The sequence below is a fragment of the Chiloscyllium plagiosum genome, unplaced genomic scaffold (genome assembly GCF_037043375.1).
Source record: "Chiloscyllium plagiosum isolate Xiang-an unplaced genomic scaffold, Cpla_swu_hap1 HiC_scaffold_3, whole genome shotgun sequence".
NCBI lineage: Eukaryota > Metazoa > Chordata > Chondrichthyes > Orectolobiformes > Hemiscylliidae > Chiloscyllium > Chiloscyllium plagiosum.
In genome coordinates this window covers 55,094,444-55,109,046 of record NW_028270141.1, presented here as the reverse complement: position 1 = coordinate 55,109,046, position 14,603 = coordinate 55,094,444, and the positions used below count along the sequence as shown (strand labels likewise).

Below are 14,603 nucleotides of genomic sequence, written 5' to 3'. Positions count from 1 at the left end.
TTAATACAATCATAACTGATCTTGCACCCCCCCCCCCCCCCCCCCACACATTCCCCATTACCCACTAGCCTGTTACTCATTAAAAATCTGTCCATCTCCCCCTTAAATGTATTCAGTGTCCTGTCATCCATTGCACTCTGTGGTCGTAACTTCCACAGATTTATGACCCTTTAAAATAAATAGTTCCTCCTCATTTTTTTAATTTCTGCCATTTATTATCCTAAAACTATGAAGCTCTTTCTGGATTGCCCCACAAGAGGAAATATCTGCTCAATGTATACTTTGTCGATCCTCAATAACACCTTATATACTTCCATAAAATCTTGCCTCATTCTTCTAAACTTGAGCACATATACACCTAAACTTTTCATTCTCTCAACCTGTAGCACTTTAAGATTTTAACTTAAGTCAACAAAATGGAACTCAATGAACAGTAAAACTGATCAGGCCATTGTCAGATTCCCATTAGAAACCTACCTGTCTTATTGATGGTGTTAATATTTGTGGATATGCTGAAACACTGCAGCACTTTTGAAATAAAAAAAACTGAAAGTGTTTTGAAAATACTCAGCCATCTTGGCAGCATCAATGGAATAAGAAACAGAGCAAATGGCCAGGGTTCTACAAAGGCCATTGAGTTGTGTCCTGGTGCTGGTGGACCTTGATAAATGTGGTCTCAAGAGGTCAGTTCAGCTTGCCAACACCTTTAAAACAGTTTTGAATTTTGACAGGACCATGAGGAGGTGGGTTTGATGCAGGACGTGGGAAATAATATTGACACAATGTATGATGTGGAGGAGCTGGTGTTGGATTGAGGTGGACAAAGTTACAAATCACAAACTTACAAATATTATTATGAATTGACTGTCTGCATTGACTGTCTACCAGTTGTGTATTTTTTGAGCAAAATAAAATGTATCTATTAATATAATTCTGCAAATACAAATTCACCCCATAGACTTATGTATGTGAGTGCACGCAGGAGGGAGAGAGAGAGATAGAGAGAGAGAGTGCATATGAGTATGTGGGCATTTGATTGTGAGTATATGAGACAGAGTATCTGTGTGTGTGCAAGTTTAGTAAAATATGTGCGTGAGTGTGATGTGATATAAACCTGTGAGAGGGTGCGTGTATGGGTGTGAATATCGAGGCTGTATGTGTGCATGTATGAGAGCGCGTGTGCATGTATGAGAGAGGGTTTGCGTGAGTGTGTGAGTATGTAAGAGACAGAGAGAGAGTGTGTGTTTGTGTGTGTAAAGTCACCTATAGTGTGTCACCTATAATGTGACATGAATCCAAGGTCTCAGTTGAGGCCATCATCATGGGTACTGAACTTGTATAACATTTTGTATATTTCACTTTGGGAAATAGAACCAGTCTGAATCAAGATTGGGATACAGACAGATTCTTACCTCACACCTTTAATGCATTGTCTGAGCTAAGATGTCACCTTTTTATGTAAAACCTTAACTTATCTTGTGAATGTGACTTAAAAGAACTTCTGGGATTTACATATAAATGAACCGAAACCTGTAACCCATTCTAAAAGTTGAAAGACTTAATAACAATCGAGGTTTGTTAAACATATCATTTTACTTGCTTGACACTAATCTTTTGCTATAAAGTTTTGCGTTTTATGGTCCTGCCGCACAATCACCATCAACAAACACATCGATCTGGACCCAATATACCAACCACTACAGCGGACAGCTGAAACTGACAACCGGAAGCGGCAGGGACAGACCACTATAAACACCGGAGGAAACATCAAAGAAGTGCTTCGCAGGAGGCTCCCAAGCACTGATGATGTCGCCTAGCCAGGGAACGAAACGTTTGCAATAAAAACTTCCAGCTCGGCGAACAGAACCACAACAACGAGCACCCGAGCTACAAATCTTCGCACAAGGTATCTGTATATTGCTGAGAGCTATTTTCAAATATTTTCCCTTGAGCTCATACTATCTTGCATTTGTCAGTACACAGCTGTTGCATTTTCCCTTGGGATCAACTAAACCTTTCAGTAGCTATCTGAGAAAGACATCTGAGAGGCCAATTGATGCCCATCAATTGTGCTGATCCTAACCTCCCATGTTATGCCACTGTTGACCTCTGTTGCCTTCCCAGGAGCTACTTGTTCAGATTAGGAAGCAGACTTGGAGTAAATTTTCAGAGTGGCGGGCAATGAAGAGTGGGGTACTGCAGGGTTCAGGTAACGATTTGGATGAAGAAAGTAAATGCCGTATCTCCAAATATGCAGATGACACTAAGCTAGGTAGCAGTGTGTACTGTGAGGAGGATACTAAGAGGCTGCAGGGTGACTTGGATAGACTGGCTGAACAGGCAAATGAAGTATAATTGTGAGGTTATTCACTTTGGTTGCAAAAATAGAAAGGCAGATTATTATCTGAATGGTGGCAGTTTTGGAAAAGGTGAGGTGCAACGAGACGTGGGGTTTATGGAGGAACAGTCGCTGAATGTTGGCATGCAGGTGCAGCAGGCAGTGAGGGAAGTTAATGGCATACTGGCGAGAGGATTTGTGTTTTGCAGTAAGGATGTCATGCTGCAGCTATACAGGGTCTTGGTGAGGCCACACCTTGAGTATTGTGGGCAGTTTTGGTCTCCTAGTCTGAGGAAGACATTCTTTCTATTGAGGGGGTCCAGCAAAAGTTCACCAGACTGATCCCCAGGATGGCAGGACTGACATATGATGCATAGTCATAGAGTTGTACAGCTTGGAAACAGACCCTTTGGTCCAACTAGTCCATGCTGACCAGCTATCATAAATTAATCTAGCCCCATTCACTAGCACTTAGCCCATATCCCTCTTAACCCTTCCTGTTCATATACCCATCTAGATGCCTTTTAAATATTGTAATTGTACCAGCCTCCACCACTTCTTCCAGCAGCTCATTCCATACACACACCACCTTATGTGTGAAAATATCACTCCTCAGGTCCATTTTAAATCTTATCCATCTCACCCAACACCAATGCCCTCTAGTTCTGGACTCCTCCACCCCAGAGAAAAGACTTTGTTTATTTATCCTATCCATGCTCCTCGTGATATTTTAGACCTCCATAAAGTCACCCCTCAGCTTCCAATGCTCCAGAGAGAACAGTACCAGCCTATTCAGCCTCTCAAACCTCTAATCCTGGCAACATCCTTGTAAATCTTCTCTGAATCCTTTCAAGTTTCACAGCATCCTTCCTATAGGAAAAAGACTGGATCGACTGAGCTTGTACTCTTGGAATTTAGAAGAAGAGGGTGGCATCTCATAGAAATATATAAAATTCTGATGGGACTGGACAGGCGAGATGCAGGAAGAATGTTACTGATGTTGGGAAAGTCCAGAACTACGGGTGCCAGTCTAAGGATAAAGGGTAAGCCATTCAGGACTGAGATGCGAGAGAATTTCTTCACTCAGAGTTACAAACCTGTGGAATTCTCTACCACAGGAATCTGTTTGGGCCAGTTTATTTGATATATTCCTTGTGGTTAAAGGCATGAAGGGGTATGAAGAAAAAGCAGGAATGGGATACTGAAATTGCAGGATCAGCCATGGTCATATTGAGTGCTGGCACAGGCTCAAAGGGTCGAATGGCCTACTCCTGCACTTATTTTCTGTTTCTTTGTTTCTACCAATAAAAGAACAGCAATTGCCAAAATGACCACTGCCTATTTGGAGACAATTCCCACCTGCTGGAGGCGGCTGTGCTCCTCTAAGCGAGTGATAAATTTGTCTCCTCGCCAATTAGGTCATTTAAAATTTCAAAGTAGTGTTGTGAGAGTTGGCCCAGGTGACCTGGGGCCTGAAAGTCATCCAATATCCAGCTCTTGAACTTGCATTGGAAATCCAGCCCATTATCCCAGGTCTATGACCTGTCCTGAGAACCTACAAAATGTTAGAGATGTAATAAGTTTTGACCAAGTGAAGGGAATGCGTGTAAATAAGAAGAAAAGGGAAGTTCCTTGTTAAAGTGGAGGAAAGAAAAGAAAAGATTAATTGACAAAAGCCCTCATGCTGCAAGGCCACAGAGAGAGACTGCCCTGCTGCCTGACCTGCTGTGCTTTTTCAGCACCACACCTTTTAACTCTGATCTCCACGATCTGCAGTCCTCACTTTCTCCTATTGTAAGGTTTGGCTAATATGTCTGAGAAGTCGCCTAATCACCAAAGGAGAGGAAAGAAAAATGCCATTGATTAAAGTTTACCTGCACTCATTCATATTTTTTAAAAGATGAAATAAATTAGACAGCATCTGTAATGAAATAAATTATTCTTCACTGGCACAGTTTGGTGGAATGAGCACCTTGCCCCATCCCACTTTACATCTGATCAGATAATTCAATTTAAATGCACGTGAAGCTTCCATAAATAATAAATTGAGTGAGACTAGAATATTAAATGCATCTGCACGTTTAAAATATTTGCTGTCAAAATCAGAGTTCTTCTTAAAATTCTATTTATTAAATATATTTGTGATTAATTTATTGTTAGTTGTTCTCCATGTTCCACTCCCCAATTACTAATGCACATTGTGTAAGGAAATACAATGCTTAGATTCAGGTGATAAACCAGGATGACAAAATGTGATGTTTAATGCATTTTATTATTCCTGTGTAGAACTAACCATGGCTGGTAATCATCTGGGGTGAGTGCTGATAAATCTATTGGGATGATTAGAGATGACAGAAAGTAAGGTTGAAATGAGTACTTCGGTCTGAGTGGAAACACATCAGACTATATTGAATATACAGTACAGAGACAGCCATGACACTCAAAACAAAGATCTCCTCCCATTCCTCTTAGTCTCACTTGAGCAATATGCCCTTATATTTGTCTCCCCAGTGCTCATCTGGCTTCTCCTTAAAATGTATCAGTGCTGTTCACCTCAGCCACCCCCGTTGGATGCGAGAGCCACATTTCAATTGCTCTTTGGGCAAAGAAGTTTCTTCCTTGCTTTCATTTTCAATTCACTTCTTTGTCCATACAGAAAAAGCTACTTGGAATTTCATTTGCAGTACATTGTTTGTTCTTTAAAATAATTTACGTATCAGCAAATAATAACAATAAAAGAAGACAATATTGAATGGAAATCTGACTTTGATGAAATGATATATTAAAGTAATGCTAGGATAATTACAACAATCAGTAAGGCCATCTGAGTACATACCCTTATCTGTTCATCAGTTCTTGTTCATTATTCCCATGAAGAAGGAAACCAATAAATTTTGGAGCCGATTTGTCAAGCATTTGAGAGATTGCAGGCTTTTTCCTGAATGAATCCAACAGTACTACTGACATAAGGGTTCAGCATCACTGTTCATGACACTCTTCCATTTTGAATTCGTCTTTGAACTTTAGAGTAATTTTATTAATTCTATGACAAACTCGCCAATGAGAAATGACAAAGACAGAGAGTACAAATACGTCAGTTTGTTTCTGAGGCTGACGCAAAGGTTGGAAACATGCCATGTTACTTTCGGCACTGACAGAACTTGTGCTGGAAGCACGGTGGATATTATTTCAAGAGCTGACAGTGATCCATACTGGGAGTGTGTTAGGAATCTGGGATTAAGTGCTGAAACACAGCTACTGTCATGTTTTGGTTGTTAACATCTATCCTGTTGGATTATACAGTAGTTATCATGAGAGTGGTGTTAGGATAAGTACTTAAACTATTTTAGTGAAGAGTGGATAGATTTAGAAGTCAATGGTGGTGGGTGGTTGGGAGTATTAAACTTGGATGGTAATGTAAATTGGGCAATTATGAATACGTTTTCATGAGACCTAATGGGGAAAAAAGTCAAGTATAGCAAGAGGTGGGCTGATGTTTCATAGCTGTTGATTTACCTGATTAATAAGACCAGAAGTTTTAGGAGCCAGAAGTCGGTCAATCAGCCTATCAAGTCTGCTCCACCACTTAAAGAGACCATTGCTGATTTGAAAACAAAACCCTGCAACTCCACTTTTTTGCCTTTTCCCCATAATCCTTGATTCCCTTACTGATTAAAAATCTGTCTACCTCAGATTTGAGTAAACTTAATGACCCAACCTCAACAGCCTTCTGCATACAACATTTCACAGATTCACTAACCTCTGAGTGAATAAGTTTGTCATAATCTCCGTCTTAATTATGTGATCCCTTATTCTGAGATCACATCCTCTGGCTTGAGACTCTCCGACAAAGGGAAAACAACCTTTCTGCAGGTAATAAAGAAAGCTTACTCTGTCAAACCTTCTAAGAATCTTGCACGTTTCATGAAGGTCACCTCTCAGCTTTCTAAATTCTGAAGAATGGTAACAAAACCTGCTTATCCTCTCCTCATAAGACAATTCCTTCATACCAAGGATATTCCTAGTGAACATTCTATAAACTGCCTCTATTGAAATAATATGTTTTCTTAAATAAGGAGACCAAAACCACTCACAGTACTCCAGTGTGGTCTCACCAGCACCTTGCATAATTTCAATAAGACTTCACATTCTTATACTCCGACACCCTTGAAATAAGGGCCAGTATTCCATTAGTCTTCTGATAACCTATTGCACCTGTGTGCTAGCTTTGTGTTTTATGCAGAAGGTCCTCTAACTTGCTTTGTGTTACAGCTTTCTGCAGGTTTTCTTCATTTAAATAAGACATTGTTCTTTTGTTCTCCCTTCCGAGATGAACAACATAATATTTTCACATAAGGGGTCCAAAACTGTTCCCAATTTTCCAGCTGTCATTTGACTCATGCCAGGTATGGTTTTAGCAAAACCTCCCTACTTCCCCTTTGAAATAAAGGCCAACATTTCACATACCTTTCTATTACCTAGTGGACTTGGATACTAGCTTATTGTGATTCATTGAAGAGGAAAATCCCTCTGTTCTGTGTCCTTCTGCAGTCTTTATCTATTTAAATAATATTCACCTCCACTACCCTTCCTGCTAAAGTGTGTAACATCACATTTTCCCTAAAATATTCTATCTTCCAGGTTTTTGGTCACTCGCTTGTCTATGCACCTCTTTTGACACCAGCAATGAGACCAACTTCATCCACTACATTCCTCTCCCACATGGGAAGCAAGTCCAAGATTTATTGGTCCCACAGACAACAATGAGATAATAAAAGCATTGTAATTAAGGATAATAAAAGCTTGTTTTAATTGCATTTTCTTACCTAAGTACCTTGAACAAAGGACTTCTATGTTCTCCATTAAACTAATGCAGTGCGATATAGAATTAAGGTCTTTATTTTCTGTAGTGTTCGCTACTTTCTCTTATCTAGAAGCTGACTCCTTTAACATCAGAGAACTCCTCAGGAGCTAATACCTGATGAATCATGGTCAATCTTTACAAGATTAGAAGTGAAAGTCTTTTCAACTCGAGGAAAGACATTTATTTTCATCTTTTTATTCTTTCATGTGATATGGAGGTCTCTGGCAAGGACAGCATTAGTTGCCCTTTGCAATTTGTTCTTGAACTGAGTCTTGCTCAGCCATTTCAGAGTCAATCGCATTGCTGTGGGTCTGGAGTCACATGCTGACCAGACCACATAAGGACAGCAGATTTCCTTCTCTAAAGAGCAGTAGTGACCCAGATGAGTTTACAGCAATCAATGATCATTGTGATCACATCACTGGTTTTACATTCCAGATTTTATTAATTGAATTTAAATTCTACCAGCTGCTATAGTGGGATTTGAACCTAGAGCATTAGCCTCACAAGTCTCACATAGCAAGGTAGTTATGGCGTGTGGTGATGTCAGTAGACTAGCAATGGTTAATGTTCTGGGGTCATGAGGACAAGTTTGAATTGGTTAGAATTTTATAGGTTTCTACAATATTTCCCTCATTCATCTAAACTCCAGTGAATATAGTCCTAGCCAACCCAGTCCCTACTCAACAATATAACATTACCTCCTTTACAACCATTACCTTCCATAGAGTAATTGCTGCAGGAATGATACCAGCATCAGTGCTGAGAAAGATCAGGGTTATCTGGGGGAGAGACCTCTGGAGTTGAGGATTGCAGGGGGTATTGGAAGCGATGGGTAGTTTACTAACCCTGTACTAGGGCCAGTCCTTCAGTCAAGCATAAGCTACTGCAGATTGGAATGTTTTCCCTATCCAAAGACTGCACTGGTTTAATAACTGGCTGGCTCTTTTCCATCCCGTCTGGAGCTGCAGCCCAAGTAGGGTGAGCCCCTTAATTGGCATTAATTGACTATGGAAGGAGTAACATAATGGAAGCTGGGTCTTCCTTTCCAGAACTCATTTCTGGAAGCTGGTGGAGCTCTTATGCACCTTCAGCCTGTACAATGCAGCTTGCTTTCCACATCTGGGCTGGGAAGATTCAATTTGTTCCAATCATTGATCTCCCTGCCAATGTTAACATTATGACCATCTTTCAAACATTCAAAGATTTTTCTTCTTCGTTCATGGGATGTGGGTGTCACTGACTCAGCTGACATTCGTCACCCATGCTTAGTTGCCCTTGAGAAGGTGGTGGTGAGCTGCCTTCTTGAACTATTGTATTTCATGTTTTGTACATACCTCTACAGTATCATCAGAGGGGAAAATCTTAGGATTTTGATCCAGCAACACTGAATGAATAGCGATATATGCGTGATGTGAGGGGAACTTGCAGATAGTGGAATTCCCATGTATCTGCTGTCCTTGGCCTTCTACGTAGTGGTCGTCAGAGGTGTGGAAGATATTGTCAAAGGGGCCTTAGTGAATTTCTGCAATACATGTTGTAGATATACACACTGCTGTCACAGTGTGCCGGTGGTGAAGGGAATGCAAAGCAGAATCCAGAATAGTTATAGCACAGTGGGAGGTCATTCGGCCCATTGTGTCTGCATTGGCTTTATTACCTAGTACCAATCACCCTCTTTTTTCTATATCTCTGCACACCATTTCTAACCAAATAATTATCCAATTTCCGCAATTATACAGCAATTTTTGTGACAACGCATTAACTTTAAAAAGGTTATTTTGCCCTTGGTTTTTTTGAAGAGCTGTCATAAAGGCAGAAGTACTGAAGTATCTAGTTTAACGAGGAAAGGGGAGTGGGCAGTTCTCCCAGTTAAGTTTTTTTTTCTAGTTTGTTTTTACTACAGTAGTCACGAGATGTGGGAATCCAGGGGAGTTGTAAGCTTCAGTAAAGAACTCTCAAGTCTCTCTCTCTCTGGATGCTGCTCCTTTCTGCATGCAAGAATCTGTGTTTGAGTTTACCTTTTTGCCAAGGTTTGTGTTTATGGGATGCTACTGTATTGGAATAGCTAATTAGTATTAGTTACTGTATCGGGTTGGTTAAGTTTTCCAATAGTTAGTTCTTCTAAATTCCGCTTTCTTTTGTTCATGTTTCAATTGTACTGTTTAAATAAATACTGTTTTGCTTAAAGCCAAGTGGCTTGACCAGTTGCATCACACCTGAAACACCCATTTCACATCTGCCTTCAAAATAAGAAAAAGTTAGGGTCTAGGCTACATTCTTAGAATGTTTTGAGGGGGTCTGGCCTAGTCTATAACAGTATACCACTGTAAAAACATCCCACCCAAACCGCATGATAGGATCAAATATCAAAGAGAACAGATGATCAAAAGCTTCATCAAACAGGCAGCTTTCAAAGAGTGTCTTAAAGGAGGAGCACAAGGTAGTGAGGCAGAGAGGTTTATGAAGTGAATGCCAGAGGAAATAGAAAGCGCAGCTGCAAATGGAGCATGGATATGCAGGAAGTCAGAATTCAATGATCACAGGAATGTAGGGGTTCCAGAGATGGAGAGGAAGAGAGACCATGAGAAATTTTCATACCTGGCTGTATTTTTAAAAATACAGACATTAGCAGGAGTCAGTACACATTGGTGAACACAGAAGTGTTGGTATGAATTAGTACAGGCATAACAGGGCTTTGGATAAGTTCAAGGTAGTGCAAAATATAAGGTCAGTTGGGACAGCATTTCTAAAATCAGAAAGAGAAAGGAAGATTATCCATTGGGGTTGATTTTGTCTCAGCAGCAGCCTGCAGGTTATGAGCAGCTGTAGTTACCTCTTATTTGATAATCCCTGTTTAATGGTGAGTTAATTGAACAAACAGCAACCAAAATGTTGTGAGCAATGTTATTGTCCTTTAGTATTTGTGTAACATTTGAATGATTAAAGGCTTCTATGCCCCATGTCACTGAGGAAAATGTAGCTGGTGAAAAAGAAACTTTAAAATGTTGTATTTTAGACAATTGCTGTTTTAATTTACCTTTTTCCTGTTTCCTATCAAATTTTTATCCCAACAGATGGCTCATCATAGCCCCATGTACTTCAGCCACTTGTAAAATTTGTGATTTATTGCATGCAAGATATTTTTGTATGATTGCATTGTAATAAATCATAACTGTATTGATACAAGCGTATTTGAGGGTCCAATGTGCGACTTGGAATTTGGTTATATAGTGATGAAAATTCTAACCCATCCTTTTGATCTACTGTTTATAATAATTCATCTTCAAAATACTTCAGTTGGAGATAATGTTTCTTTGTTTGAAAATAAAAGTTTTTACATTAAAAGAAACAAATCATACTGACTTCAAAACTTCTGCTGTGATTAAATATTACTGGGCTAATCTAACAATCAAAGATTATTCCCTTTCTTCATTAATAACAAATTACAATTGTTGAACATGTTATGATACCGACATGAAATGTTTCGTTGACAGTTTTGACTAATCTACATTATGATGCAGAGTTATAATAAAAAGTGAAAGTTCTTGCACTGTATATTCTGACTGCTACCTCTATTTAGGAGAAGCAGTATTCAATTTCTAGCATGTGCACCAGTACATACTGAAATTGTAATTTATGAACCTACTCTGATCAAATTTCCAGCCTCTTTTCTGATCCATTGCTGAACTGCTATAAATACATTGACAGAGCTGTCATCACCACCAGAGATCAGTTTCTGTTTGGCAACTGCTTCACAATTCTCTGACATTCACAGAGGCATGGTTAATATTCAGCAGCACCAGAAGTTAGGAATTCCTTGGGTCACTACACAGGTGACTGAAAGATCCCGTGCTTTCAGGCAGCAAGTAACATTCAGAGTGAGTGCAGTTCAAGAGGGGTGAGGTGGTGGCATTGTGGGAATGTCACTGGACTAGTCGTCCAGAGACCCAGACTAATGGTCTGGGGTTCAAATTCCCACAATGATAAATGGTGGAATTTGAATTCAATAAAAATCTGGAATGAAAAACCAGTTCTATGGTAACCATTAGGTTCTCTAATGTCCTTCTAAGGACAGAAATCTGCTATCCTTACCTTGTCTACATTGAATTAGATTACTTACAGTGTGGAAGCAGGCCCTTCGGCCCAACAAGTCCACACCGCCCCGCCGAAGCGCAACCCACCCATACCCCTACATTTACCCCTTACCTAACACTACGGGCAATTTAGCATGGCCAATTCACCTAACCTGCACATCTTTGGACTGTGGGAGGAAACCGGAGCACCCGGAGGAAACCCACGCAGACACGGGGAGAACGTGCAAACTCCACACAGTCAGTCGCCTGAGGCAGGAATTGAACCCAGGTCTCTGGCGCTGTGAGGCAGCAGTGCTAACCACTGTGCCACTGTGCCGCCCACATGTGACTACAGACCCACAGTAATGTAGTAGACTCTTAACTAGCCTCTAAAATGGTTGAGCAAGCCACTCAATTTTCAGGCAATTGGAATGGGTAACAAATTCTAGCCTTGCCAGTAATCCCTTCAAATAATAGTCAGGAAAATGTGATTACGAATATTTGTCATGATCATCTTGTTAAAGCAAAAATAAGAAATTCTTACTTTAGGAACCCCTTCTTAATCTGTGTTGTAAATATTAAACAGAAAAAACTTCCACAAACATATTTGTAACACAGAGTAAGAAGTGGAGGTTTTGCCTCACATTATCAAATACATGTCCAGTGGGACCAGATGTAGCCATCTAAACACAACTAATCCTCTCAGACTCAGCAACATGCCCCTCTCAGCTCACTATACCTGAGCAGACCAAACAAATAATGCATAGTTAACTTTGAAGATGGCAGGAGTGAACAACATGGGAATCTCGACATTGTAAGCAAAGCCAGATTACAAAAGTCATGGACTTCTGCTCAATGCATATTAAACATGAATTCCACCAACTGGAGTATTATATCAACCCCAACTGGAATATTATATCAAATTCTGGGCACTGAGTTAAGGAGAGACATGGAGACTCTGAAAGGTGGGGTACAGAGAGATTTATTGGAAAAGTTTCAGTGACAAGGGGTTATGAGGATCAACTAGTCATTCTCCTAAGAGTAGAGAAAGCTAAGAGAAGATTTGAGATTTGAAAGCTAAGAGAAGCTAAGAGGTGTTTATAATCAAGACCCTAGATTACAGAGCAAATGCATCTAATAGCTGTAGGGTTGACATACAAATGAGAGTGATTAAAGGTGATTGCCAAAAGAAGTAAAGATGATGACAGCAAAATCTTTCTCTTCGCAACATATGGTTTGGATTTAGAATGTGTAGCTTGACAGACAGAACAGTGGTTCAGTGGTTAGCACTGCTGCCTCACAGTGCCAGTGCTCAAATCCACCCTCAGGTGACAATCTGTGTGGAGTTTGCACATACTCCCCGTGTTTGTGCAAGTTTCCTCCAGGTGCTTTGCTTACCTTCCATGGTCCAAAGATGTGCAGATTAGGTGCATTTGCCATGTTTAATTGCCCATAGTGTCCAGGGGATCTGTAGGTGAGGTGGATCATCCATGGGAGATGCAGGGTTACAGTGTTATGGTAGGGGGGTGGTATGCTCTTCAGAGTGTTGGTATGAACTTAATAGCCTGTTTCCACACTGTCGGGATTCTATGAGTATCTAAGGATTGTGGATGCAAATTCAATTGCAATATTCAGAACTGATTTAGAAAAATACTTTCAGAGGAAAACTGCAACGATGTGGGAAAATTCAGGGAGATGAGAGTGAAAAATAGTTCATGCAAATTCAATGGGCTGAATGACTTTTTTTAAACTATTTTATAATTTCATAAATCTCCCAACTACATACGTACACTACTCTTATACAAAGTGATAGTTGTTTTGAAAATTAATCTTAAATGATTCTAATTAATTTAGTAATTTTAAGCCTGAATGGGTTCAATGGCTCTAACAAAGGTACAGAGAATGCTGGAGAAACTCAACAGCTCTGGCAGAATCTGTGGAGCAAGAAACAGTTAAAAAAAATCAAAGTGTATGCTCAACACCACTTTCTCAAGGGCAGCTGGAGATGGGCACTAAATTGATCCTGGCATTTCCAGAATTATAATCATGTCCCAGAGAATAATCAACATCCAGAGCATTGAATAAAGTGGCTGGAGGAAGAGAGCTGGCAAAAAAAATGACACTAACTGGATGAGCGTTTCCAAATTGTATATCATTGCCTCATGATTACCTTCATCTACTGAGGATCTCAACTGCCAAATGACTTAACAATCTTAATATCAAACTATTACACAAAACATAAAAGGAAATCTGCATGCACTTGCTCTACGAAATCTTTCATTTTCATGCACTGACATCACAAATCCATTATTAAGCAAAAAAGCAAGAATCAATTATCCTTTCCCAGTTTCAATCTCTCTGCTGTTAAATGCTATGAAACATTTACACTCTCTCACTTTAACATCCACAGGATCTAAACCCCACATTCTAGGTCCAGTGGCCTTCTCATTCTCAGCTGGCAGCTGACAACTGTTAAGGCTGACCAGTCAGTCCTAAGACTCAAACAAACATACTGAATGCTTGTAAAGCTTACTTACCCTTTGACCATCTTTTCCCACCAAACCCGGAAAACCTTGAGGCCCTGCAGGACCCTGCAAGATAAACATTGGCAAATACCCCATGTCAACCTCATCTTGTTTCCAAGCATTTGGCACTTCATCATCACATCAAGGTAGAGTTGCTAACCCTCCGCAGGAATGCTCTGAGAGTATCAAGGGATAGAAGATTAATCTCTTGACACTGCGAATGAGCACCACTTTTAAAAAAAATGTCACAAAGATATTCAAGGTGAGTAAAGGAGGCTCTTTTATTGTCCAAGGCGACAAAAGATGGAAAGTGTCCAAACAAAATAAATCAGGTAGCCAAGCATTTCTATGTGACTCAACGTCAGGGGAATCAGAGGGAGTGGCAGTACACAGAAGGACACGCACTGATTCAACAAAATATTATCATGTGTAATATTGTAAATTTACTCACCCTTTCTCCTTGTGGTCCTGGTAAACCATAGGTGCCAGGCTCCCCCTGCAAAAATATTGGTCAGATTAAAAATTGTCACTGAAATGTAAAAGGTTTAAATTATGAGGGTAGGTTGCATAAACTATGCTTGCTTTCCCTTCCATTTAGGCAATGAAGCCAGGCAGTCTAATCAATGTGTTTCAGAAACTTAAGATTTTGCTTGGCCCCCCCAGTCATCCACTAATCCAGCCCCCATTGACCTGAAATGATCTGAATGCGTTCTCCTTGACATCACCTGAACTCTGAAAAAGTGAGGAATGCAGATGCTGGAGATTAGAGTTGAGAGTGTGGTGCTGGAAAAGCAGAGCAG

The 14,603-nt window shown here is 40.1% G+C and overlaps 1 protein-coding gene across 3 annotated transcripts in view; it reads right to left on the bottom strand.

The window, feature by feature from the left end:
• Positions 1 to 14,603, bottom strand: part of col19a1 (collagen, type XIX, alpha 1) — a 422,382-nt gene that overhangs the window by 244,193 nt on the left and 163,586 nt on the right. For all 3 annotated transcript variants that reach the window (XM_087979446.1, XM_087979452.1, XM_087979458.1), the window contains exons 14-15: positions 14,255 to 14,299; positions 13,816 to 13,869 (exon numbers count right to left, since the gene is read on the bottom strand). In XM_087979446.1, coding sequence (XP_087835572.1) covers positions 13,816 to 13,869; positions 14,255 to 14,299 — 99 coding nt within the window. The remainder of the gene's footprint in view (positions 1 to 13,815; positions 13,870 to 14,254; positions 14,300 to 14,603) is intronic.